General features: G+C 47.7%; 1 protein-coding gene across 1 annotated transcript; it reads right to left on the bottom strand.

Moving 5' to 3' along the window:
• Nucleotides 1–241: 241 nt before the first annotated feature.
• PASD1 (PAS domain containing repressor 1) lies at nucleotides 242–26,121 on the bottom strand (the record flags this gene model as incomplete). Its single annotated transcript, XM_084212983.1, has 20 exons — nucleotides 26,075–26,121; nucleotides 24,673–24,827; nucleotides 23,861–23,952; nucleotides 21,968–22,057; nucleotides 20,864–20,984; nucleotides 19,343–19,456; nucleotides 18,564–18,682; nucleotides 17,139–17,221; nucleotides 13,519–13,625; nucleotides 10,754–10,901; nucleotides 8,573–8,654; nucleotides 7,109–7,232; nucleotides 6,253–6,362; nucleotides 5,695–5,781; nucleotides 4,623–4,781; nucleotides 3,925–4,125; nucleotides 2,934–3,139; nucleotides 2,282–2,374; nucleotides 1,620–1,827; nucleotides 242–412 (listed from the first exon to the last, which is right to left on the bottom strand). The coding sequence occupies exons 1-20, from the start codon at nucleotides 26,104–26,106 to the stop codon at nucleotides 242–244; spliced, it is 2,502 nt and encodes an 833-aa protein (XP_084069109.1). The 5' UTR covers nucleotides 26,107–26,121.
• Between the last annotated feature and the right edge of the window lie 1,427 nt (nucleotides 26,122–27,548).

Raw genomic sequence — 27,548 nt, 5'->3', positions numbered from 1 at the left:
GGCACGCCCTGCTGCCGGAACAGCATCACGGAATACACTCCATGCATCTGGCTGCATGGCAATCCCACCAAACCAGGCCCCTGCAGCCATGCATCCCTGTCAGAGACCATCAATCCCTGCAGGCACCACCTCCCCACGGAGCCCGACCTCTCCCGTGCCGTGCTCCGCTGGCGCCGTGCTCTCCCGCGCGCGCCGGGCGCGGCGGCCGCAGCCGTGTGCTCCTCGTCCCCAGAAGTGGCTCTCAGGGCAGCTGCATCTCGGGCAGGTCAGGCAGGTTGCAGGGCTGGCCCTGCGTGTGGTGGCTCTGCTGCTGCGGGTGCAGGAAGTAGCTCAAGGGGTTCTGCTGCGGGGCGTGGGGCGGCTGGAAAATGCGCTGCGTGGGAGCCCCAGGCACCAGCTCGGGACCCTGCATCTGTTGGGAGACACAGATCTGAGCAGTCAGGCCTGCCCCATCACCCAGCTGTCCCTCTCTTGCTGCAGGGCTGATGCTGAGTGTGTGCACCAAGTCCTAAACTTGAGGGTCTGAGCTGTGCCCCTCAGGATGCTGCTGCTGTCAGCAAAGCCAACAATGCCCGGAGAGCACAGACCCGTCTGTCCTAACAGGCTCCTGGGGAGCCCAGCAGGAATGGAGACCTCCAAAAGCTCCTTGGAGGTACAATCTGCAGGAGGTGCAACTTTAATCTTTCACAGGAAAGATCTTCAGACAACCAAGGAAGAGGTCCTAGAGTAACCATGTACCCATCCATGGCTGGTACCTCAAAGACCTGCACTTGCTGTTTCACCCCCTGCTAAAGGCACTGGGTCATCAAACTCTGGTTTATTGTGGCCCTGGAGCTATTTATCTGTTCCAGCCTCATCATTCTGCTGTCCACACTGCTGGTCCTCAGGACAGCAATGCAGCCCATGAGGACAGAGGGACAGCTCCTGCCCACATTTCCTGACGAGGGTGATTAATTTCTGATTTTAAATCCAGTCCTGCTGTGTGGCTGCTTTCAGCTGAACTTCCTCCTCCTGCTTCTTTTCTATCTTTGCCTGGAGGACTGTAACTTAACCTCTGCCATCCAGGCAAGGCTTGGAGAGTGTGTTACTGATGAATTACTAGTTTCAACATCCCCTTCCCTTGGTGGTGTCACTAGTTCAGCAGGTACTGATGTAAACTGTGTGTTAAAAAACCAAAATCAGCTTGTCCAGAGATGTGTGTTGTGAGATACCCTTTTTTTAAAGGAAAGCTGTGATGGCAGCTGATAAAAACCTTGTTCTGATGAGATATAACAGCAGGAGGTATGTTTTCCAAAGACCTTCTCTTTTATCGTTTTTCATGACTACAGCAAGCTTCCCACCAGTGCTCCTCTGGATGAAAAGCTGTGTTTGAAAAACTGGGTATTTCTTCTGTGCACTGTGTGATAACAGAGTTTGTTGGAAAATATGGCCTTGAGCAGGTGCAGAGTCAGCCTGGAAAGGCTGAGCACCAGGCTGTGTGGAGATACAATGGGAACAGAGGATGTGCAAAGGCCCTGACCAGGTTTGATCAGCCAGACAAGCCCTCTTTCTTCCAAAATCCCCAACCCATCCCCGAGCCACCCCTGTGCCTCCTCAGAAAGCTGCTCCTGCTCCAATACCTGAAGGTAGAGGCGGTGCTGCTGGACCTGCTGCTGCGGCCACTGGTGCAGGTGCAGAGGTGTGCTGGCCTGGTGGGAAGTGAGGCTGGTGTGTGGGATCACCAGGGATGGGGAGAAGATGGGCGGCGGGGCTGGAGGCCGGGCGGGGCTGCAGGTGGCCGGCTGCACCTGTGCTGGGGGAGCCAGGCTCTGCTGCTCTGCAACAAACCTGCCACAAGGAGGAAAACCAGGCATGAGAACCCACAGCCAGAGCCACCCTCAGAATGGGGAGCCCAGCTGCTGCAGGAACCAGCCTGGAGCAGGGCTGGTCAAACCATGCAGACCTTGCTGATAGGACGTCCCTGATTCCCCTCCGCCCACATAGCACAGACTGAAAATTAAGGTTTTTAAAGTTGTACATTTTCTCCATGTCTTGGTCAAGCATTTTATGCTTTGCAAAAGCCAGGAAATGGTTATTTTTTTAAATGCATTTTATTGGTCATAAAGGTCTTGGTAATTAAAAAATATTCTCATTTTTTTCCTAGCTGGTTAAACTTTTGTTTCACTTCAGACTGGGACTGTTTGTGTTTGCCTGACCAGGTACAAGTTTTTCATGTCTTTTTCAATGCCATAAAGTGTCCTGCTAAGACACTGCAGGAAAATAAGGGCCAGGAGAGACTCACTTTCCTTGCTGCCTGCTGGCACTGCTCTGCACAGGCTGGCAACTGCTGTTGGCTGTGGGCATCATGGCTTGGATGGACTGATCCAACAGCATCCTGTGGTGGAAGGAAAACAGAGGATGGTCAGGGAAGGGGAGGTCCAGGGTCCAAGGGCCTGTCAGTCTCTAGAAATAACTCCTTGAAAATCCTCCATGAAAGCAGGCAAACCACTACCTAGAAAACCAGCTAATGAAATAGGATGCTTCTTATCACCTCACAACTCTCCTGTGAATACAGGCTGAGAAAATTAGGATTGTTGAGACTGGACAAGGATCCAGGGACATCTTCTAGCACCTTCCAGTACCTAAAGGGGCTAAAAGAGAGGGACTTTTGGCAAGGGCATGGGGGACTGACTTCAAACTGACAGAACGTAGGGTTAGATTAATGCATGGGAATATGGTGAGAAGAGGATTTAAGGCCCCTGAGGGCACAGCAGGATGTGCACAGCACCCTGCCTGCCTGCACACTGGGCTCAGCCCTGCAGAGGGAACATCCTCAGGCTGGCTGTGGCGTCCCAAGCCCACCGCCCTGAGCCCGGCCACGCCTGCCCTCCTTGCTGCCCCAGATCTGCTGCTCCTGTCACTGCCCCAGGACGGTCCCAGCAGGGCTCTGGTACCTGAGGCTCCTGTCCTGGCTGTAGTCAGCTGGTGGTTGCCTCTCACTGCCGTCAGTGGGCACCTGTGCAGCCACGGCGATGGGGTGTGCCTGGGAGAACACCATGGGGCTGTTGTAGAAGGGCACTGGAATGCTCCCCTGCCCTGGCACACACGTTTGCTGGCCTTGGCTTCCTCTCACTGGGTGCTGCTGCTTCTGCTGCTGTACCTGGAATAACGACATAGGTACCCACCTAAGTTTTAAAGCTCCCTAATGGAAGGGTAAAATAACCACTTACAGTGGGCAGATGGGAAAAGGAGAAGGAACAATAGGATATTGTCCCTGAACACTGCAGTAGGAACAGTATATCTGTTCAAGACCACCGACCCATTAGTATTTATTGTCCCTGCAGGGCAGGTGTTGGCATTCCCAGACAGTCTTTTGAGAAATTAGAGTACAAGGGTAAGGGCATAACAGGCTTGAGGAGGAAGAGAACAGCTTAAGAGGGGAAGTACAAATCTGAAGTGCCCAAGGAAAGCATCTCATCGGTCCTTTAATGCAGGACTGTTGGCTTTTTTGTTCTTGAACAACTCAAGTCTTTCCCATCTTAATAGTGGATTTAGGTCTAGTGGTGACAAAATTGTTTTTTCAAAGCTGCCTTCCAAGGCTCCTCAGGCAGAGCAAAAGTAATCTTTTAAAATGATACCTACTCCTGTGTTATGGTACCACAATCTCACTGGCTATGAATAACGAGCATGGTGTTGATGAGAGCCCAGACCTCCCACTCACATCCTCCCCAGGCACCAGCAGAGCTCCAGCAGTCTCGTGGTTTAAATGCTTTTTGGCCACCTGTTTTTTATTTTTACAGTTGAATGACATTTGTGTCAGGAGACACTTGTTCACAGCTGACCCCCGACACAAACTCCTCAAAGCCAGCACAGAGGGCACGCACGGCAGACAAGCACTCAGAAGCTGGAGAAGCGGATGAAGAAGACAAGGAAGCAGGCAGTGACCTGGGGGGCTGTGCCACAGGGGTCCCTGAGGAATGGGTGCGGTGACAGCAGGTGGGCGCTGCAGTGGTGCTTTGTCCCCGGCAGGGCTGGCTGCGGTGACTTCTTGGCTGCGCTGTGCCTGGGCGTGCCCTGCGGCGGCCGCCGGGGGCCGGGCTGCTGCGCGGCGTTCAGGATGACGGGGATCGGCTGCTGCATCAGCATCTTACGGGAGAGAGCACAGGAGTTGTGGTTGTGCTGCATGGCAGAAAGAACACTGCAGCAGCAGCAGCAGTATCTCTAAATCCAGGGGCAAAATGAACCATGAGTAACAGAAAATCAAATGTTAGCTCGTGTCAGATATTTATTCAGAGCCAGGAATGTTCCAGCTCCGTTGTGCCTGCTGTGTTTTGCAGGAGTGGCAGTGGGATCCAGCAGCACTAACCAGACATGGAACCACCAAGCTTTTTTGTGCACGAGAGACTTTGGATTAATTTGGGATTGCTTTTTTTAAAGCACAGAAATTACTGATTCAATACTCAGCCAGATATTGACATCACTCATGTCTTGGGAAACACGACTCCCACAGCTGAAACCAAGTTACCAATTTGTCAACAGTTCATTCCCAAAAGCTTTTGCCACAGACAATTTTGTTACTGCTCTGTGTGCTCAAGGAAAAGCAAATGGCTGGTGAGTTTGGGAGCACCAGGGGCAGTAGGTACCTGCAGGTTGGAGTCCTGCACGAGCTGGAGCTGCTCCTTGATGACATGGAGCTCCTCTTGCTGTGTTTTGATGTCAGCTTGCAGGATGCGAGTCCTCTCCTCCAGCTGCTCTTTCAGCTGGTGCATCATCCCCAGCTGGGTGGGGAAATGGTACACTGGCTGCAGGGAACAGAGAAAAGGGACCACACAGTAGGACCAGTCCTGCTACTCACATCTATGCTGGATTCAGAAAAACGACTGCTTTTCAGCTTTTGCCATAAAAAATACGATGCTGACAAAAAATGGCAATTGCATATTTAACCAAAGTGCCACTGTAGTTCCAGAGCAGCAGCACATCTGGCTCACAGGCAGTGCCTCCCTCCAGGTGTTGGTCTCTATAGTTTCTGCATAGATGAAGTGTCTGTACATGGCACTCTCCTGTCCCCTCAGGATAACACCCTGCTGCTTTGGGCCCACCTGTGCTTTGGGGCAGACACTGCATCCAAACCCTTGCCACACATCCTGGCTGTGCTTTCAGTCGTGCTGGTAATGATATTTGGCAGATGCCATGCCCAAGATGGGCTGCAATTCACCTGAGGATCCATCCTTCACACCTACAGTGGCCATTTTCAATCTCTGTTTTATAGTCTGAACAATTACCTCACTGATATAAAAGCCCTGTAAGGACAGACCTTGTCATTATGGTTTATGACTCATTTTTCTTGGGATTTTTGTTTTCTTTTCTTTTTCTGGCCTAACTCAAACCTTCCATGACACCCCCTTCCTCTACTAAAACTCTCCAGCATTGTACCAGCCTGTAGGTAGATGCTAGAGATTTAGGGAGAAGCTTTCAGCAGCCCACAACACTTTTCACAAGTGTAAACCTTCTCCTATGCTGTTTCTTTGGGTGTCCCACCTGCTCTCTCTGCTCGCTGAAATAAGTGGTTGCAGGTAAATCTCAGCAACAGAAAGGGCACACAAACCTTGTCCCCACTCTGGGATGAGCCAGCAAGGGGAGGGCAGTGAACCAAAGCCACCTAGGCTGCCCTGCTGGCAGGACACACCAGTGCACTCAATAAAACAAACCACATACCATCACAGGGTGCTGGGAGGGCACTGCCAGCTGAGCCACGGGGTGCTGGGAGAGGTGCTCACCACGGGCTTGAGGAGTGGCTATGGCCTAGAAATGAAAACTGTGCCTTACTGTAGGTCCATAGCACCTCTAGGGCAGAGCTGGTGCTTTAACAGCTCATGCCAGGGATGAACAAGTGCAGGGAATTGGACAACTGAGACTGGAGATCTGAGGATAAGTCCGAAGGGAGAATTTAGGTTCCTGCATGGCCCTGATAATTTCAAGTCCTTGGTGTCAGCACCCATTTTGGATAAAGGCCACCTCACGTGTACAAACCCCAAGAGAAGAGGGCTGGTGGTATGAAAAGGCATTTAGCCTGGAGGAGCAAACTGAATGCTGAAAGAAGGCAGCCGAGGAGCCTCTAGTACGTCTCCACTGGCTCTGCCAGCCAGTGGCACTCCCGGGAAAGCCCCAGCACACTCAGAGTGTGGGATCCAGCATCTCCGAGGGTGTGCTCAGTGCTTGTTGCGCTCATTTCACTGCAGCCTCCGAAGGGCTCCTGCTCCGGGGAGCACTGACCTGGGCGCTGCCGGGCGCCGCCAGCCGCAGGGCCGCCTTGTCCCCCGGAGCGCCCGGCCCCGCCGGCCGGGTGGGGGTGCTGGTGTCCGTGCGCCGCATGGACGACGTGGCTGCGAAAGAGACATTCCCTGAGATACAGCAGACCCTGCCCGGGTACCCTGGCTGAGCCTGAAATGCACTTGGGCAGTGACCCAAACAGCGCCAAAGTGGGTCCTCAACCTGCCCCTCTACGGGCAGTTTGGCTCTCTGCCCCTCTACGGTCCCTCTGGCTGGGTTCCCTCCTGATGCTAACCCCTATTCACCTGCCCTCCGTGTGTGTATCCAGGTGAGATCACTCTCCCCACGGCAAGAAAAGTGCCCTGAGTTTCCTACCCATGACCCTACACAGAGCACTGCAGTCATCCTGCAGCCTCCCCCGGGGGGAGGAGGGCACTGATGGCAGCTGGGGTGAAGCTGCCAGCAAGGCAGGCACCCCTCTGTGCTCCTTCTGCAGGGACTTCACATGAGAGACCCCATCATAAAATGATATTATCCCAACATAAAACTTTCGTCAGTGAGCTTGGCTCAATCAAGCTAGCGAGTCACCTCTTGTCCCCAGAAGAGGGGACAGCCATGACCCTCAGCTGGTGACAAGCCCGGGGAAATCGGCTCTCACACGGGGGTGGGTTAGAGGGAGGAGGCAGCAGGTAGCCGTGGCTCTGTCGCTGCTCTGTCACTTGTCATGACACGCTGTGTCGGCCCCGGTGCTGAGCATTCCCCCTCCCCACCCCGACCTGGTCACTCCCAGCCGAACCCCAGTATTTGGGAGGCTGCTCCGCCCTCCAGCCCGCCCAAGCTGGGCTGCCCCGGCACCTACAGGTGGAGTCGGACAGGGTGGTGTGCGAGGAGCGCCGGGAGCTGTGCGAGGACAGCGACACTCCCTCCCGGCTGGCGTCCTGGCTGCTGCCGCACTGCCCCACGTCCAGGTAGCTGCTGTGGCTCTGCGGGGAGCGAAGCACAAGCGTGAGACCGTCAGCAGGAGGGAATGGCCCTGGAAGGGACCTCTGCCCCCGGAGCCCTTGTCTGCAGCCAAAGGCAGCAAACCCAGCTCGCCCTGCCCCGCCGCGCCCACCCCAAAGCCCGCGGGCACACGGGAGCCCCGCTCATGCCCGGGCACCGCCCGACGGCAGCGAGCGCCGCTGGAGGATTGCTCCTCCCGGGACTGCTGCCCATGGCCCGCACGCTGCTGTGCCAGCCTCCACGGAGCTGTGGGCAACAGGAAATTGTTTTTGTCACCCTCTTTCTGCCCGGTCTCTTCAGGGATGCCACAGCTGCTTGGCTGTGGTGCACTGGGGGTGGTGGCAGGGGGAAGGAATGAAGGTGGCAGGAGGTGCTACCTGGGGAATGGTTTTATCCATCGAAGAGATGGAGAGAGACGACTAGGAAAGGACAGGGACCAGCTAGAGCCCCAAGAGGACCTACAGCAAATGTCACCTGAGAGGGACAGGTACTGGGCAGTGCTGAGAGCTGCAATCTCACTCATTGCTCCTGTTCTGGGCAGGACCTGGGCAGCAGAGGGGAACAGCCTGAGCTCCCATAAAATAATGTCTGAAAGGCAATGAGGCTGATGGAATGAACAACTACACAACAGCCCCCTTGAAATTACTTTGATTGCTGGTCTTATTTGTAAGCTACCAAGAGGAGAAACTTACAAATAGTTAAAATGACCCTGACTCAAGCCATGGAAATTATAGGTCACAATCCTACACTTGATATGATCCAGCAACTGAGCTGAAATCTAGGTAAGTGTTTTCCCTTGCCTTCTCATCTTCATCTGAGTATCAGTGATGAGCTGGCACAAGCAAAACAGGTACCCTGTGGTACTGCCCTACCCTTGGATCCTCTGTGCCTTACAAAGGGTGACAGGTACAGCAATCTGGCCTCCAGCTCCAGCTCTGCTTCTCTGCTTCTGAACTGAGGTTTGTGTCCTGGTCTCAGAAAGATTACAGGGACCAGAACACAGCAATGCAACTGCTGAATTCACAGCTGTTGTGGAATCAGAGAATACCTGGTGTTACAGACCATCTAGTTCCAATCCCCCTGCCATGCCCCTGGATCAGGCAGTTCAAAGCTCATCCAGCCTGTCCTAAACCAACACGGACAATTTGGAGCCATGCACAGGAAAGCTTCTTAGGGCCTGCCTGAATCATGACCAGTTCAAGGCTTGGAATGAGATGGGAGTAAAGAAAATGGAGACGAACAGATGTTTCCCTCAGATTGGTAAACTGTGACTCAGTTTGGTTTAAACATCTCCTCATTCAGCTGTGAAGGAACATGGTACCTTTAGAGAAGAGGATGCCAGTTCAATTGATGACTCTTCAAGGCCAAGATCTCGTCTTCTCTCAGCCCGAACTTCTGCGTAACTAAAAAACCCAAAAATAAAAACCAAAAAAAACCAAAAAAACAAACCCCAAACGAACCCCCCCAAAACCAGCAAAAAATTATTGTACAGCTTCTGTGCAAGTATCCTACCACAACAAGTGTACATTCATTTTCTAACCCGATGATGATGAACAAGCATCCTTTTTTTGCATGGTAGTTCAGTGATCCCTACGACAGGCATTGGGCAGGTCCCTCCATCTGAGGTGCACAGAACTGGGCATGCATCAGAGTTAACATCCTGCACTCCAGTGGAAGCTCCAAATACAAACAGGCAGCTACACAAGTGCAACGTGAAGTGCAGGAACCCCTACAAGGTGCCTCTGGAACTGTATATTTTCTTTCCTTACTTTTTTCCCTCTGAAATAATGAAATAATTACAGTAACAAATGTCCCATGATTCACCACTGGGATAAATTGGAGAGGATGTTTCAAAGACTCTCTGAGTGCTCATGCATCGTGGGCACTGAGAGGTGCCAGACTTTAGGGTGATGAAATATTAATGAGCTGCAACCTTCGTGGGAGGCAAGAGAAGCTGCTGAACCGACCTCACTTATATCATTGTGGTAATGAGTTTTCCTGAAAGAACATTTTAACTTGTGTGCTTCAGTAACATATTTTAAGCCTTAACTATCTGAGACAGAATTGAACTTCAAAATCTATTTAGGACTACATCGTTAGGTTTAAGAGGCACTGGAAGCAGAAATAAGAAACAAGTTCATGCACAATAAATTCAGCCCTTAAAGTGAAGCTGAATTCCCTGAAGGATGACAGAAGTAAGACAACTGAGAAGTAATCTCTCTGTGTAACATTTGCTTATGTTAGCACTTCATATGTAGTCTATACCACAGACCACAGAACCAGAATCAACAGAATTTGGGTTGAAAGAGACCTTAAAAATTATCTGGTTCCAAGCCCTCTATTGTGGGCAGAACACCTTCCACTAGAGCAGGCTGTTCAGGGCCCCAGCCAACCTGGCCTTTAAAACTTCCAGGGATGGGGCAGCCACAGCTTCTCTGGGCTTCCAGCGCCTCACCATTCTCACAGGGAAGGATTTCTACCTAAGATCTAATCTAAACCTATCTCTGACAGTTTAAAGCCATTCCACCTTGCTCTACAACTCCATAACTCTTTCTCCAGCTGTCTTGGAGCTCCCTTAGGCACTGGAAGAGGCTCTAAGATCTCTCTGGAGCCTTTTCTTCTCCAGGCTGAACAACCCCAGCTCTCTCTTGCTGTTTTCACAGGAGAGGTGCTCCAGCCCTCTGAGCACCTTCATGGCCCTCCTCTGGCTCACTCCAACAGACCCATATATTTCATATTTACTAGTGTTTGCTCTTCCAGATGTTTGACAGGAAAAGAGGGGGACCAGAAAAAAAAAATTATTCTTGACACTACAAAAATACAGTGAGCAACGAGTTTACTCAAGTTAATAGAGCAAACCAGCGCGTCACTATTTTTTTTCAAGCCCTTCAGAAAATACATTCTTACTCTTCACATAGTTTTTTTTGAGAAGGCTGTGGTAATCCAGCAGGTTCCCCTCCAGAAGGTGCATTCACAGAGCACCCTACACATGCACTGCCTTCCAGCACGGGCTGCAACTCGCCACGAGCAGCTTCCCACTAGGGGGGGATCCAGGGCTGGATTTGGGCGAGGAACGAGACCAGCAAGCCGGCAGCTAACTTCAAGTCATAAATATTTAAAGCTCTGATCAAAAGGTTTTGTAGGAGTTATATGATCTCATTCATGCCCAGAAAGATATGTCTGATTCCCAACAGCTTTAATTCTTTCTATGGCCATATCATCACTAGAGACAAAAGGGGAATGTAACACACTGATAGATTTGGCCAAAGCTGGCTGGAGGCTTTTGGCTCAGTTGCAAAAAAAAAGAAAAAAAGAGAAAAAAAATTAAATAGAATACATATTCCCTGTCAGAATAGTTTCATGGAATTACATATCATTTTATGTGTCAGAAGGCACAGCAAGGCACACTAAGCATGTGGGTTAACATGAAACAGAAGCAGAAAAAGCAGTGGCTGAACACTGAGACAGAACACACTGGGAAGAGTTTGGTGCTTGCTCCTACCTAACTACCAGATGAGTGCAAACAATGAACTCAGGCTTGGAGTTCCACTGGTGGTAGGTGATGTAGTAGTGAGTCTGCAGCCATATCCACTGCTGCCCTTTGGTCAGGAACCGATAGTAACAGGATTTGCCTTTTCCAAACTGCATCACTGTTTAACAGAAAAAGAAAACAATTTATAGTAAAAGGGGATTTTATGGTGCAAAGGTGATCTAATCACCCTTCAGTCTCACATCCTCCCCCAGACTGGGGCAGTGCTAAAATGGTTCTTGAGCTTTATAAGCAAGACAGATGATACATAACCATGGACTCAGCTCTTGTTTGGGGTCATTCCTGCTGACTTTCAGGAGTGCCCTTTGCTATTTTGAGATTTCTCTTATAACTGGTATAACTATATAACTAGCTACATTCTTATAACTTATGGGTTCCCTGAAATAAGCATAAAAAGCATTAATTAAACAAATTATTTGCCTTTCATGAGTACATGAGAATGTATTTCAAAGACTGAAGGTGTGAAGTAAGAATCCTAATAATGGCAAAAAACAACAAGATAGTGGAGTTTTAATTGAGAATTTTCTTCTAAGACCTGGCCTACTCCAACCTGGTATGGATTATCAGGCTATGTCCAGAAGAATCTCAGGTGCTGTAATAGAACTGGAAAACGGTGAGGGGAGCTACATCAAATAGCCACACTAATTGTTCCAGACTGCTGGGAGTACAAAATGAAACATGTTCACTTAAAGTGCTCACAATTAATGCAAAGTAAAATAGAAACATGGTTTAAACAAACCCATTTTACTCAACGGTAGGCAAGATATCTGCCCAAAGTGTCAACATGACAAACAGGAACCTAGCAAGCCACACTAACTCAAGTGGTTTTTTACTCACCTGAACACCTCTATTTTGTTAAAATATCAGGACTGACTTCTTTAGCGAGCCCATTAACATTGATGGGCTTTAGATGAAGCACTTAGCAGAGATTTTCTGGCTAACATGACATGCTGGGGATCCCTCAGTTCCTAGTCCTGGCAGACATGTCCTGAGGAAACTTCTCTAAGTCACTTTGCCAGCACTTTACTTTGTTTCCCTGTGCAATAAAATGAAAAGATCCTTTCCTACAGGTGTGTCATGAAAATATTCTTCTAATAGGTAAGAGTAATGCCTGAATGATAGAGATGTAGAATTTAAATCATCAAATTATCTGCTGAATGATCTGACCCACTCTCAGCACAGTTTGTCTATACCAAACTGCACATGCATTTCCAAAAGGCTCTCACTTGTATCTGAATTGCATTTTAAGGAAACAGCACTAAGAAGTACTGTAACTGAGAGCAGTTAAAATACTCCATTAATACTGACTTTTGCTGCATTTGACACAACTTTATGTCCCCCTGTCACAGCTTCCTCTCTGTGCTCAGCCAGGCAACCCAACTCCCTGGCAGTGCTGCACCAGAGCTTTGCCTGGACATGGAAGTGGAGCAGGGAAACCTGACATGCAGAGTATTTTTCCCCATTCCTTTCTAGGTCCCTCAGCTCCTCACAAATGTCAGTGGCAGAGGGTTTGTGGTAGAGATGAGGGTGATTTGCAGCTTTTCTCCAGTGGGCTGTGGGGCTTCTTGGTGGAGTTTCTTGGTCCCAGCCTCGTGCTGCTCTGCATCTCAGAGCAATTACAGCATCCTGCTTGCTCCACTCTCTGGGGTGCCCTTGTTTCCTTTGAACAAAACACTCTCAGGTGGAGATAGCAGAGAGACAGACAGTCTCCCCAACAAAAAACCTGTAGGTTATATTTCTTAGCAAAATACCTGATTACCTAGATGCACTTTACAAAGTATGTAGTTATTTTTCAATGCAGTGCTTGGCAACGCAAAACCACCACAGGACACACATAACTCTGGCTCAATATCTCAGTCTGAAATGCACCCAATGAAATTGAAAACTATGGGCCCTGGGGATAAAGCATCCCACATCTGGTAGGAAGTGCACACTGGCTTAGAGCAGAGCACACCTGCAGACACCTTCTGCCCTTCCTCACTTAGCTCCAGCCCTCAGCAGGACACGTTCTGCAGCACTGGGCTGCACTGCCCTGCAAACCAGGTGAGTTCTCCTTCTGCCCTGCCTCTGACAGGCCACACTGTTTCTCCTTGCATGAAAATAAACTTCATGAACCTTCTTTGGCGTTCACACATTAGCCTGAACTTGACTCTTCTGCTTTGTTGTTTTCCTTTCAGGTTGACCAAACATGAGCCATCTTCACCCACAGGGAAACTGTGTTCAGTACTTTTGTATGTAAAATAATTCTGAATCTCCAGAAGCATCTTACTAATGAGTAAGTGAGGTTCACAGCACCTAATTGCACAGGGAGGTGATCTAAATGATGCTCTCAAAAGGTGTTTTGGTGAGCTGAGCCTCCTGGTTAACTCCAGAGCCCAGGGGAATGGCAAGCCCCCATGAACTGTGACAAATCAACAAAACTCACAGGGCAGAGGGGGGATAGCTCTGACTCCCAATCTTCTAATCTCCTTTCACTCTGAGACAGCCTGTGCTCAAACAAGGTATCTGTCAATTTAGGAAACCTGCATTAGCAGCTCCTGATCTGAGGGAATTCTGCAGATTCCAACCTCCCAGGTAAGTCAGCTGTCAGCTGTGACAGTCACGGACAGTTCCCACATGTTCCTGAAGAAGAAGCCTTCTGCAAGGACAGTAAAAGGTTTTGCACAAGTGACAAAGGAGATCAGAGACAGACACATGGCAGAGGCAGGGCAACTTACAGTGTTCATGACACCTAGCAAGAAGCTCCAGGTCATCTGCGTGGTAGTAATCATACCCTGACGTTCCCAGAACCTCAAAGGGCAAATATCCTATAATAGGTGGAGCCCTGGAAAGGAAGCAAAGGGCAGGGAGTGAGCACAAAACTTGACTCTCTGACATCCTGGCAGATAAGCTGTGATACAGTAACAAACACCATGGTTCACTTGGCAGGGAAATCTGGAGTGGGTTTTCATACAGGCAGCGATGCATTTTCATATACAAACCAAAAACTGGCAGCGAGGGAGAGGTACAAATTGAGAAAATGAAAAGGTGTGTGTTTACTGTTTCACAGCCTATTCATTATGTGGGTGTAGAGAAAGGCATGTACATATGTGAGTGACTCAATTCATTAAGGATGCTTGAGAAATGCCATGGCTGATCCTGCACATAACAACTTGGAGCCAGAGTAGAATTATCCAGTAGGTTGGATGGAAGTGTCATCTGGGTAGTAACTGGAGAAGAGAGAATAAGTGGGAAGCTGCAGTGTGTGTCAGGACCAGCTTGGGAAAAAGTAATTGCTCCCCTGGAAAAGCTTGGGAAACTACAGCCAACAAAACTCTGTGTGCTGGCAGAGCAGACAGCAATAGCATGGGGCTGATTTAGGGCTGTGTGTGCTTTGGTTGGTAGAGAAGGAATTGATGAAGTATTTAGATAGGCACATTGCAGTGACTTACCTCACTCTTCTGCTATCAATTCTAGATTTTTCTGGGCAAAACGTGAGATTTTTTTTAAAACAAGTATCCTAACACAGCCTTCACCAGAGCCTGGTAGCTTATGATTATGAAACAACGCTGAAATGTGGGGAGAAAACCAGTGTTTTTGTCTCTGCTCCCTGTGTCAGCACATCACTCTCCATCTCCCAGAGCTCAGGTCCAGCCCTGGCTGCACTCAAGCACTCAGTGAGGCAGGACCTGTGCTAATGGGGCTGCAGGATGTGCTGATAGTGTTCAACTGCCAAGTTCAGTGTGTTTCTCAGGAACAGGGCAAAATGGTAAATAACTCAAAATGGGGCAGGCTGCAGGTGATGGTGCCTATCAAACCTGCCTCTCCTGGTCAGCTGAGTGATCCTAAGGAAGAAGGCCATAAAGTGGCCAAGACTATGAGGAAAAAGCTATTTCAGTGCTTTACACATGTGTTTGGATGGATGAGCCCTGAGTTTCCTGGTTATTACTGTGTGAAATGCTCTCTTGGCTGAGCCACCCAGCTCTCCCCTCTCGAGACACAGTGGGCACAGGTTACCCAGCCCCAGAGAGCCCAGGCAGGTCCACAACCTCCCTGCTCCCCTCAGCTGAGGGCAGCCTGGCACCAAGGAAGGGGGGCAGAAGGACAATCTGCCTAACAGCAGTGCCAGGAGGAGCAAGGTGTGAGCAGGAGCTCCTGATCCCAGCACAAGGGGTTAGCTGGGAGAGCCAGCTCTTGACAGCAAATCCCCTGGAACAGAATGTGCTGAGCACACATGTGGTCTCTGTCACAATACAGCTTTATTTATTTAAGTAACTTTTCATAGCACTCTGTTCCTTTTCCTCATGTGACCCAGATTTCTGTTAATGATGATAATAAGTGTATTTATTAAAGTGTCCTTGCTGTCTCTTTGGCAGAATGCATCACTTTTCTCCTACTTTTAATAACATCCTTATATTCAAGACAATAGTGTCTTTCAGATGCACATCAGATAAACACTTAAGCTGATCAGGAAAGTATTATGCTTTCCTGAATATCACCAGAGCTCTTCATAAAAGAAAGAAACCACAAAATGCTCCTCATCTGTCATTTAACAAGGAGATGCCTTGTGGAGCAATTTAAAAGTGTCTTGTTAGCTCAAGTTCCAGTCCTGAGATCTGCAGCTTGCTGTGCAAATGGGAATGCACAGTCTTTAGAGAGTCTTTTGGGTGCAGTCTTTTAATAAATGAAGGGGAAATAAGAACAGCACCACAGTGCAGAAGAGAAACAAATCATTATCAAAGTTGATGGGTTTCTCTTCCTCTACACATTTTTACACAGAGACCCAGAATACAGATTTTTTTCTATCTTTCTCATGTTTATCCACTATGGAATGTTTTTGGGAATGTTTTTATTGCATCTGTCTTTACTCTGACTTGAATTGTGATCATGACAGCAAAGGCTCTGATTACAGCTTCTGCTGGGTACCCTCTGCCCCTGCTGATGGCACACCTCAGTGTCAGGCAGCCTGTGGGGATGCAAATCAGCCAGAAACAGCAACATTTCCAGGGTCCTGCAGATTGTACTGGAGAGAGCTTGGAATCAGTGATTAAATGAGACAACTCCCACCATCTCCTGCTCGTTCTTGGGTCTGAGCTCACTGCTTGCATCTGGATCTGTCACAAACCCTGCCTCAGCATCTGCATCCATCATCTCCTCTCAGTAGCAGCGGGATATCAGTGGGACTGGAGTGTCTGCAAGCACCCAGCACAGAGATTCCTCTCTGAGTCATGACCCACATTCATCAAAGACTCTTTGACAAGTTTCAAAGCAGCTCCTACTCAGCTTTTTCACAGGAGCTGCTGGGACACAGCCCTGTGAAGAAGCAGCTCACTTCATCAGTGCTCTGAGGGGCTTGGGGCTCTTTTACAAATCTTAACATCAATCAGCTGATTCTAAAAATGTGCATTATCAGACAGGCCAATTGAAGTCTAACAAAGCTAGATCTCATCTGAATTAAGAATCATCTGACTGTCCCAAACCACACCTAATCAACTGCAGAGGTGTTACAGGGTCAGTTCCTCCATGCTTCAAGGTATGATGTGAGGCACACACCTTCTGTTCTATATAAATGAAAGTTATTACTCATTTTTATTTGCTCTTGCTCTAAATGTGGAGATGGTATTTAGATTTTTCCCCCACTAATATTTTTTTCCTTACAGCCTTATTTACTGTTTTTAGTAATGACTACCTTTGCACAGCTCACAAGGGGAGGAATAATGAAGAGGGTAGGATTGTGCAATGTGCTTATGCACATATGTCAAATACAGAGAAGTAAGAGAGTGAATAAAACCCTCCAGCTTCTTTTGAAGAAAATTAATCCTAAATTAAGCAGCTTAATAAACTGGTTTCAGTCTGTTTCATTCACCAAGCTGAATTCTAGTCCACCATATTGCATTGTCAAAAACTAATCTATAATTAAATAATAAAATCCACTGGTTTTTATTTTGGTTTTAGAAATCCTATCATTTCTCAGCTGAAAAGTCAAAAGTTTATTGACATTTTTATTGACAGCAAAAGATTTAGAAGGATTCCTGGAAGCTGTAGTTGTAGAAGAGAGGAGCTAAACCAATATGGGGAACATATTGGGATCCACACTGCTCACTTTCAATGATTTATTATCTTGGTTAGAAGATAAACATTATTCTAGACATTTTCCATGGTTTCTTACTTGCCTAAAATATGGAAAATAGTGAAGTATTTAAGGATGCCTAATAGCTAAGTTCAGAGTACTGGTACTCACTAAGTTGCATGTAATTAGAACTATTCCATTTGGGATCTCAGGCAATAGGTATACAAAGTTTTCTATTTTTAAACTACAGTTTTTTTATTCTTCAGTGACAAAACCCAAATCTCTTACCTGTGGTCCAGGAATAAAAACTTCCATTCTAAACTATGCCTCGACGTAAATTCTTCACATGGCTCTTCAACATTGCAGAGCTCCTGCAAAAGAGTGGGTACATTCATTTAATTCTATGAGATGGCAAAAGGAGCCTGCTATCAAAACCAAGCATGCATCTTGTTGATATAATAAACCATAGCAAAATACAGTGCTTTTAAAGCACTTGACTTATTTTCCTCTAAGGAATGTGTAAGACTTGTTTTACAGATGCATGAACTGATGAAAGATGGCTGAATTGTTTACCTTGAGCTGAATTTGAGCTAGGATAAATAGTCAGAGTCTCATCTTGCACTCTCTAGGCAAAATTCTCCAGCTTTTTGCAAATACTGCTATTTGAATATGGATGACAGCTCCAGGTCCAGCCTCTAACTGAGCTGCCCAATGTTCTCTTGAGCAAGCAGCACCTAGGGCTGTTATCCCTGCCATCAGTGCCACGGGACATTTACAGACCAGCAGCAAGGGGCCATGATGAACATTTTCAATGTTTCAAGACGCAGATCCTTACAAAGGAGTGGTGGATGCACATCTTTGAAGGCTGCAAATTCCCAAGTGAAGTAGCTGGTCACCTTGTCCAGGAGCTTCCCTCAGAGACACCCCACCACAAACCCACCTCTTCTCCAAAGCAGCTTCTGCTTCATCCCTTGTCTTTCCAAAATACATACTTACATCATCTCCCACTCCCAGCTGCTGCGTGGGGATTTCAGGGCTTACTCCAGAACCCCGGATCCCTCTCTGATAATTCCCTACCAGGTGTGTCAGTCACTCTCCCTCCCCTCCCCTGCCCCCTGCCAGCACTGTCTGTCAATCCTGGCATTCCAGAAGGGCCTCGAGTGACTGGCAGATTCAAAGGATGCCCTCTACCCCTGAGGGGACATTCGGCATCCAGGTGTCCTTTGTCCCTTGAGACCTCCTCTCATGTCCCTGGTTGGTGGCTCCCTGCCCCTTCCCTGCCCCTCTCCCGGGGTTAAAAGGGAGCAGCACGGTTTGTGAGTTCTGTTGGAGCTGTTGTGGGTTCAGAGGCTGTGGGACAGAACAAAGCTCTGGATCCAAACCCTCCATCAGAACCCACTCCTTTCCTTCCCCATCACCTTAAAGCTTCTCCAGCAGGGGAAACCCGAGGAGCAGACCCTGTTATGGGGGGAAGCTCCACCCTGCAGCCATCAGAGCTCCTGCACGCCAGGGCTCGTCTCAAACACCCAGCTGGCCAAAAGCGTCTCTGGGGTGAAACACCGCAGTGCCGCTATTGGGTTCAGCACCAAGGGCCAGCCAGGCTCAGGCACGTCCTGCCTGCAATATTGGTGACATCCCACACCCAGCCACAGCCACGTCCTCTCTCTCCCTGCCAGCCCCGTGCCGCTGCCCGCGCTGCTCGGCTGGGCTCACCTTGAGGAACTGCGGCGTGACCAGGCGGACGGTCGCCACCAGGCAGATCTGCTCCTCCGGGGCTGACCTGAAAGCCCGTGCAATAGCTGACTCAAAGCCATTACAGGAGGGTGTAGGCACTATAAACAACCAGACAATTTATTTAAGAAGAAGAGGAAGGAGAGGTTTCTTCTCGTGTTAAGACAGGTACAGTGACTGGAGAAACGCAGCAGCCAACTCCTGCTGCCCACAGGGTGATGCCACCCTGATCCACGCTGGTGTTATTTAAAGCAGGACCCTTGAGGCTCCAAGGTACACAGCTGTAACCACCCACCCAGGGCAGCTTTGTCAGACAGCTCGGAGCAGCTCACAGTGTGCAGCTGCAGCCTCCTTGTCAGTCTTTCTCCAGGCCAACATTTGCAAGATTCAGGATTTTACAGGCACCTCAAAGTACTTAATCTCTGTAAAGTGTCATTGCACTGCCACAAGTGAAACAGAATACCAAATTTTACTGGCTATTTGAATAAGGAGGCTGCTTTACAATTGGCAGTGGGTCGAACAGAGGGATTTTCAGTCTGGTATCAGCTTTAGGCACAACATGCAGAAGGAGTGCACTCTTCTGATCAACAAACTCCCCACCACTTTTGTATGAAAAATATATCCAATGTATGCACAGCTCATTCCATCCCTGACAATTATGGGGCATTTTCAGCAGAAACAGAGCCTTTAAGATGCTACAGATCAAGACAATTTAAAGGAGAGAGCTGGAGAGACAAAGCTAGGCTGGAACAGTAACTTACCATGAGTAAAATATTTAAAATCCACTACAAATTTCACATATTCATACATCAGGGGTTCATTTGGATCTAAGCTGCCTCTTGCTAAATGGCAACAAAACTCTATTTGTTTTTCTGCTGAAATGAGAGAAAGAGAGGGAGACACAGAGAATGTTATTAGAAGTCTGCACTTTAGCTCGGTCACGTATTATTTATCTACCAAGTGGTATCTGAGCACACCCTGCTGGGAAGCTTCTGATGCCCAGAAGTAAATATATAACTCCTAGGAGCAATTATCATCTGTTTCTGCTTAAGAAAATGTATTCTCACCCTTTTTTCCTGTCTTTGCCTTCATCCCAGTAAGCTGAGTGTGAAGCCCTGGTCAGCAGGATTTCCCTGACTGCATGGATGTAGGATTTCATGCAGGGCAGTTCCATGGCATTGCAGTACTCTGCTCTGGCACTGCTCAGTAGGACCAAAGGGCGCTGAACTCACCCTAAGCCCTTCCATTAACAGTGGAGGGCACTGTGCCAAGCTCTAATCCAGTTTTCTGCCCCAAGTCTGAACTCTATGGATTAGACAACACGGCCTTCAGCCTGAGGGAAACCACCCCCAGGCAGAGCATCAGCAGGGTGCTCAGAGCATCTTCAGGCTGCTCAGAGCATCAGCAGGGTGCTCAAGGCATCAAGAGACTGCTCAGAGCACCATCAGGCTGCTCAGAGCATCTTCAGGCTGCTCAGAGCACCATCAGGCTGCTCAGAGCATCAAGAGGCTGCTCAGAGTATCTTCAGGCTGCTCAGAGCATGTTCAGGCTGCCCAGAGCACCATCAGGCTGCTCAGAGCACCATCAGGCTGCCCAGAACACCATCAGGCTGCTCAGAGCACCATCAGGCTGCCCAGAGCACCATCAGGCTGCTCAGAGCATCATCAGGCTGCTCAGCTCCCACTGGTGCTCATGGGGCAGCAGGGAGGGGAGCCCAGGGCTGCTCGGTGGCCTTGCCAAACCCCCTGGGAAAGGGCTGGGGGCTCAGCACAGGCTGAAACATTAATTAATGAAAAACAGGTGTTGGGAAGATGCTGCTGCCTGCTCTGGTCCTGGGGACATTTTCTGAGGGGAAGGGACATGGGACAGCAGCCAGCAGTACAGATCCAGATGGACTGTTCAGATAGGAAGTTGCTTAAGTTACATGAGGGCTTCTCTTGCGTCCTGAGACATGCAAGCTTCCTAAGGAATAATGGCTCTGCCAAAACTGTTTGGGATTTCTTCAATTTTTTTCCCCTTGAGCCCTCACTCCCTTCTCAGAGTTAGTCTAGCATGCCATCTAGGGAAAAGCATCTACCATCCAAGGGGCAAAGCAGATGGTAAAACAAAGAGTAAGTACTGGGAGCACATAGACACATTAGAAATGTGATGCACCAAAACCCACAAATGCAGCAAACCAGAAGTGGCAGGCAGGAGCCAGCTGGAGAGCTCTGTGCAGACTTCCCTGGGAGCTGTTTACCTTTGGCAAACTTCTCTGACCGACAGACAAGAGCAGAGCTTACCATTCAGAAAATCAGCTGCAACGGGATCTGTCATGAGCACATGTGGAGAAAGCAGCTTGTACACCTCGCTCTGCTCCCCCTCAGGCAGAAAGTTTAATATATTTTGGTCCACCAAATCTGACTGATACAAAAGAATGCTTTGTCATGTTCAGCAGTACAGCCTGACACAGCCACATGCCTTTTCACCCCTCAGCAGAGCACAGACACTGCTGGTCTGGTGCAGATGCCCAAGACAAGGAAGCCCAGACAATCTGCAGATGGATCTAGGGCAGAATGGAACCCTCAGACTATTTTACCCCAGGATTACTATCTATTTGCAAAAGGCTGAATGAGTCCCAGAGGTTGCCCTTCAGTTCAGGCAGATACAGGTTGGAGAAGAAACCCTGGTACCACAGGAATATAACATGATGAGAAGTGAAACATTTTTCTTTGAAAGCATAATACAGAAGGAGGAGTGCTCCTCCCTACATCCTCCATTTGTCTTCTAGGCAGAACATCTGGCAAAATCAGCTTGACCTGCAAGTGATTCAGTGCTCATCAACCCACACGTCCAGATTAAAGGGGTTCTACCAAAATGTCAGCGCAGATTTGTTCTTTGCACACATGACATTCAGGTAACTGGGTGCTCCAATTTTGCCTCATACAGGGCATCCTTGGTGCTTCATGCTGGCACCAGATAAAGAGAAAAATGCTTTTGAAGGGCCAAGCTGAAGTTTCTGCATCTGACAACTAACTAGTTTCTAGAAGTTCTCTCAGAAAACTCTGAGGCCACACATTTGTTACTAAAGACTATGGGTTCAAAGTAGAAAAATCCAATGTCATTCAAAGAGCATAGATTCAATTCTGAAATAATATTTACATTATCTAAGAAGAGCTCCAGCACTCATTTCACAATCATAAGATTTTCCATTAACCTGATGGGTCAAACACCTCCCAGCCCTTTAGATGGATAGCCAAGTGATGAGCTATGAGTACAGTGATTTTGCATAGCTGTTTTTTTTTTTTTTTTAAGCTAACTCATAGACCCTGGGAGAGAATCTGTTACCCACAAGAACTTCTGATTTGCACTAATGAGCCTCAGGGTATTGCATGGTCAGAACTTACCGGTAAGTGTCCTAGCAGAGACGAGACACTATCAGACACATAGATAATAATCCCATCAGTGGTAAGAGCAATGAGAAAGCCATCTAGTGCCTAATGATAATAGGCAGGGAAGAAAAAAAAAAGAAAAAGAAAAACAGATTTATGCAATGGAAAAACTTAAAATATTTTAGATTTGTTGATTCTTTAGTGATGCTTCTAACAGCTTAAACCTAGCAGAAATTAATCAAAGAAATGACAGTTCAATGTGGAAAAATAAAAATTACACATGCTGTCTAATTCAACATTCTTTTTATATTCTTATTTTCTCATTCTCATTATTATTAAATTGACTTGTATTTTTCACCCAGTGAGTATTTATTTAACATGAAGTGAGACAGTGATGCTTAGAATTTCAACACCCACACAATCCTGCTGACTTCAGTCACTTCATTATGTGTTCTGAATTACACAATAGTTAACAAACTCAGTGCGTAAGGAGATGTCAGATATCATCATGGCAAATCCAGCTTTGTGGATGGATAAGCAGAGACAGAAAAATTATACAATTATGTATTTTTAGCAGTTTATGGACAATATGAAAAGGATCTAAAGCCTTATTTATTTTGCTTAAAGCACTGATTTGTAAGGTTAATGACAAAACAATTTTTAGGCTTGTTTTGTTTCCCCGTTCTCATTCACAGTGGTTTCTGTCCCAGAGTTAAACCTCTCTGTCCCTTGTAAGTCACTGCCTGTTCTCTTCTCCTTGGATGTTGTGTTCTCTCTATTCTTCACAATACCTCCTTGTACCATTTATGCAGTGTCTGTCCTTATTCTTCCCTAACATCAAGATCTGGGAGGTTTAATAGCGGGTCAGCCCTGTGCACAAAGCCAGCTCTTCTAAAGACACTGTCAGGCTTCTCTGCAGCTTAGCTACAGGGAGCCAAAGATGCAGCATTCCCCATCTCCCCCACCTCACTGCCACGCTCTGCCTTCACTCAAATTGAGTCCTCCCTGGGAAAAACCCACTGATTTTAAGCAAACTGTTCAATGGCTAGCAGAGTCCAGCAAGCCAGCAGTCATTACGGGGCTTGCTCTGCCCCACCACTTCCAGTCTGAGGGGGGAATTTGTTTTGATTCAGCTGAACAAGCTAGCTTGCTTGGCAAGAGAGATTCCCAGAAAGAATGAGCAGACTTTTCCAGAGAGGTGAGTCATGACATCCTGATGAAAAGGAATAACTAAGACACAGCAGCACCTCCCAGCTCAGCCCGGCATCCACCCTTCTTTTGGTGGGGCAAAGAGCAGCAGCTGCCCACGCAGGGTGGGAGATTCCCTGCCAGAGGAGCGTGCAGCACTGACCCCGGGCAGAAATGTAGGTCTGGGGGATGTTTCTAGATCAGCACAGCATTTCAGAGGTGGGAGTGTAAGAGCTGTTTTCCTGAATGCTCTTCAAGGCAATTCAAGCAGAAGAGGCAGCACTCCCATGGAGAGGACAGCGGCGCACAGGCAGCAGCTGCAGAGGCAGCACAGGCAGTGCTGCCTGCCTAATGTGGGAGGAACAGAGCTGCTCTGTTTTTTTCAGGTCCTTTCAAGTTTTTCCTAGAACTGTCAGCTCTGGTGGCTCTTCTGAGAAAACGAAATTCTCTTTTTCCTCTCTCACCAGGCCAAATCTGGGCCAAATCAGCCTTGATTCCCAAACTAAAAACCATTTATCTTCAAGGGGAAGGAATCTTATTTTTAATTTTGTGTCTGCAAAGCATTTAGTACAACATTGGTCCTCTGTCAGGTTTGCATTGTATGTACCAGCAGAGTAGAAATCATTAACATTGGGACCTACAGGTGCAAAAGAACTGTATATCCCTGAACTACTCCACTGAACTGATTATTTCTCACTAATCTATTTAATTTCTTCTTACCTCTAACATCAACTGGGTGAACTCCTCGTTGCTAAGAAATGAAGGCTTCCAGTCTTGTCTAATCTGACAGGCTTCTGTCTGTGCTGTGATTTCTTAAAGAGAAAATATCAAAAAAGCAACATGACTCATGCTACTTGGATTTTTTTGTCATTTTCAAGTAAGATTTTTTAAAGAGGCTGTTAGAGGAATAATCCTTATATGATTCTTCACACAAAGCCTTCTTGCATGCAACAGTCATTTGCCATGCTATCATAATACAGATGCATTAGAAATCAAGAAAGGGAAATGGAGACATTTTGACCTTAAAAAATTAAGATCAATGGGCTAATTTTAGAGTAGTAGAGCATCCCTGTGAGCAAAGGGTGTCTGCAATTCTGGAGCTGTTTCTTTCAACTCTGGAGCTGTTTCACAAGCTGCTTTTGTGAGTGCCCAGGCAGCAGGACAGGCTTATTATCTCCTAATCCAAGAGACAAGGGAAGATGGCACAGAACAGCCTCTCCCCTGACTTTTGTAATGGGCTCTGCTCCTCAGCTTTTCTGTTTGAGAGTGCACAAAGCAGGCCAGGGGATGTGGAGGTCAGCGAAGGTAATGATGCATCTCCAGCAAGAGGCACACAGCATTGCACCCTTTCAAATCTGTGTTTAACTGGTCAGCAATGTGTGCAGCTCTGGCCATGTCCTGAGACCAGCTGCTGTCCCTTATCCTGCCCCTCACTCAGGCCCATGTCCTCTCTGGGTGGCATCTGAGGTTCTTGGGAAAAGCAGTTTGCATTTTCTGGTGGGCGCTGGCTGCAGGGCCAGCACCCCCAGTACCTTTCTGTTTCTGTAGGAAGTCGATGGTCCTCTGCAGTATTGTGGACTTGTCCATCTTGAGAGGGTGCCCATGGCCCTGCAGCATGGTGCAAAGCTCTTTAATGAGGACATTGAACTGGTCTCTCCTCTTCTTCTCAGATTTGTTGCGTGATGCCCTGGGGACAAAACCATAAATGTCACCAAGCAGAATGAAGGACCTGCAGCACATGCCAGGGTGAGGTATCTACCCTGCCCCAGCAAAGCACTTTAAAAACAGGAATCTAAACTCTGCTGGGAATGTTTATTTGCTTAAAATCTTTGCACACAAAGATTTTGCTGGTAGCAAGACTGAACTCACCAGCAGCAAGGAACACCTGGAGGTAACACATATTTGGGTTCCTTTGGGAAAGATCATAACCTGATATACATTTCATACATTTCATTTCCCACTGTTTCAAAAGCAGTGATAGTGAAGGTGTTATGGGACAAATTCCTCCAGTAAGAGAAAAGTATGTTCATGCATATTCATGTTTTACTCACTTAGTTTTTATGAACTTTTGTTTTGCAGTTAGTACACACACAGATAAAAGTCAAAATGTGAAGGATTTCTCTGATTTGCACTTGCAAAAGGAGCTTATCAAGAGACAGCACTGTGCAGAGGCAACTGAACTGCAGAATAAAATCTTATATGTGGTCTTGAAAATCTACTGCTGTGATGTATGAAATTGGGAATGTTACGGGTCTGGCTGCAGAACTACAACTGGTTTGCAGTTCACAAATCAAGAATATTTATTAGGCTTCCCCCTCCATTAAAAACAATAAAGGAGAAAGCAAATCAGCAAATCCATTTAGTTCCTTCCGAAGTTTTCTTTCCAGTGCTCATATCTGAGATAACATTTTCATACAACCTCTTCCAGTAGTAATTAATTTGCTTTACAAGTGTGTTCATGATGATACATACTTGCTGTGATCTAGACTGAGGGTGCTATGCAGAAAGCATTTCCATTCATATTCAGGTTGGCATCTGGATGTTCTCAGATCCAGCATTCACAGCCATCTCAGTTTTGGCACTAGTGTACAATGACCAAACAGAACTGAGCCAAGAGCTTCTCTGACAGGAGACTAACTCAGGCCTGTGCCAAAGCAGGACTGCAAAGGGAACTCTACCCCATGGGATAGCAGGAGCTCCTGAGGGCACAGCAGTGTAATTTAAGGACCACTCAGCCAGATAACCCATTGTAGGGTGGACAAACTCTGTGAGAAGCCTGAAGGGTGACTTAAATTGTGCAGCTTGTGGTCAGCTACACACAGCCTGTGAACTGTGTGGGAGCTGTGCCTCTGACATCAGTGGGGGCAGGTTCATTGTCAAGCACTGGACAACACAGCATTTACAGTTCTCCTCCAGGAGTGCATGCTGCCATACCTCTTTGCCCTGTCCTTCTCATCTTCATCCATCAGTTCGTCTACACAACACAGGGCTCTGCAAGGAAAGGACAGAAGCACTTACTGAGACACATTGCCTATCTTGCTCAGAATGTCAAAACATGGAGTGTAGTGGTTTGTACTTAAAGACCTCCCCGATGCTTCAATCCTCCCTTTCCCAAATTCCACTCTTGGTATGTCTTTCTTTGTTTGTTCAGTCAGCTACTGAGGCATGAGAAGTGAGACTGCTGCTACATGCCCAAACATCACCTACAAGGACTTGAAAGGGAAAGATCTAAAATCTAGCAGCTCCTCAGCCTGCCTTTGTCCTGCCCTCTGAGCCAGGGTAGGGAATCCTGCTGAAGCACCCACCTCTGCACAGGAATCAGCATCTTCCTGGCAAATGCAAAAGCAAAAAAGAGAGAAACCTGCCCTGGTGTCTGCAGCAGGCAGCACCACAGCTGGTCCTGTTCTGGGAAATCACTTTGGTTACTGGTTGATTTCAATCACTGCCCACCCTGCTTGAAACATATCTGAGATTTCTTTTCCAGTGGAAAGACATAGGAGAAAGAAACTGTGCTAATCCCCTACAGGATTGGCATCAGGCATGTTATCAGGATATCTAAGAGATGATATGACAGACAGGTTCATCCAGAGCATCCTGCAGCCAATGGCTGCTGCTTGCCCTGGTGGACTTCTCCCACATCATCTGAGCTGTGTCCTGGGATTCATACCCAAGGCTTCAATTTAAAATATCCTCCTCCCCTGGCACTAACCAGGGATGGAGAAAAGTGGCAACAACTCCCACTAAGGACACAGTACTCTCAAGCTCCATTAAACGATGGAAAATTCAACACAAAGGAAACTTCTTCTCTGGTGACTTGCTTTCTGTGACTCAGATGGGCTGAGTCTGAGGGACAGAGAGCCAGGGAGGTGCAGGTGAGGCACTGCTGTCACTCCACAGCCCAGGTCAGCTCTGCTGGACTGCACCCCTTCAGACTCCTCCAAAGAGGAAATCACACCCATCCCCACCATCAGAACCCATCTGCCCCCATCTCCACTGAGCACCTTCCCTGCAAAACACCCCACGCTGCCCAGAACTCAAGGGGCATTTTTCAACAGGTACATCCAAAAGCTTTTCTCTGTTTAGAGAATACTCCAAGCTCAAACAAGTTGGTAGCTACAAAAATAACACAAAACAGAACCACCCATAACTGTCAGGAAGTCAAGGATGCTGCTCACAGCAACAGCTACAAAATTTTATCCTTCCTTCCCTGCTCCAGGGCAAGGATCTGCCTCCCTGCAGATGACCTGGGCAGAAGATACTGTATGAATTCTTTTGTTATGAATGCACTCCATAGAGAGGGAGTGGTCCTCGCTGCCTGAGTCATGCTACAAGCCAAATTAAAAATTACCTGTTCTATTCCTCAGATTCATCAGTCCAGACTGACAGAGTGGGATTAGCACTTCTTATC

This window comes from Fringilla coelebs (genome assembly GCF_963513975.1).
Source record: "Fringilla coelebs genome assembly, chromosome: 11".
Taxonomy (NCBI): Eukaryota; Metazoa; Chordata; class Aves; order Passeriformes; family Fringillidae; genus Fringilla; species Fringilla coelebs.
This window is presented reverse-complemented; position numbering and strand designations above follow the sequence as displayed.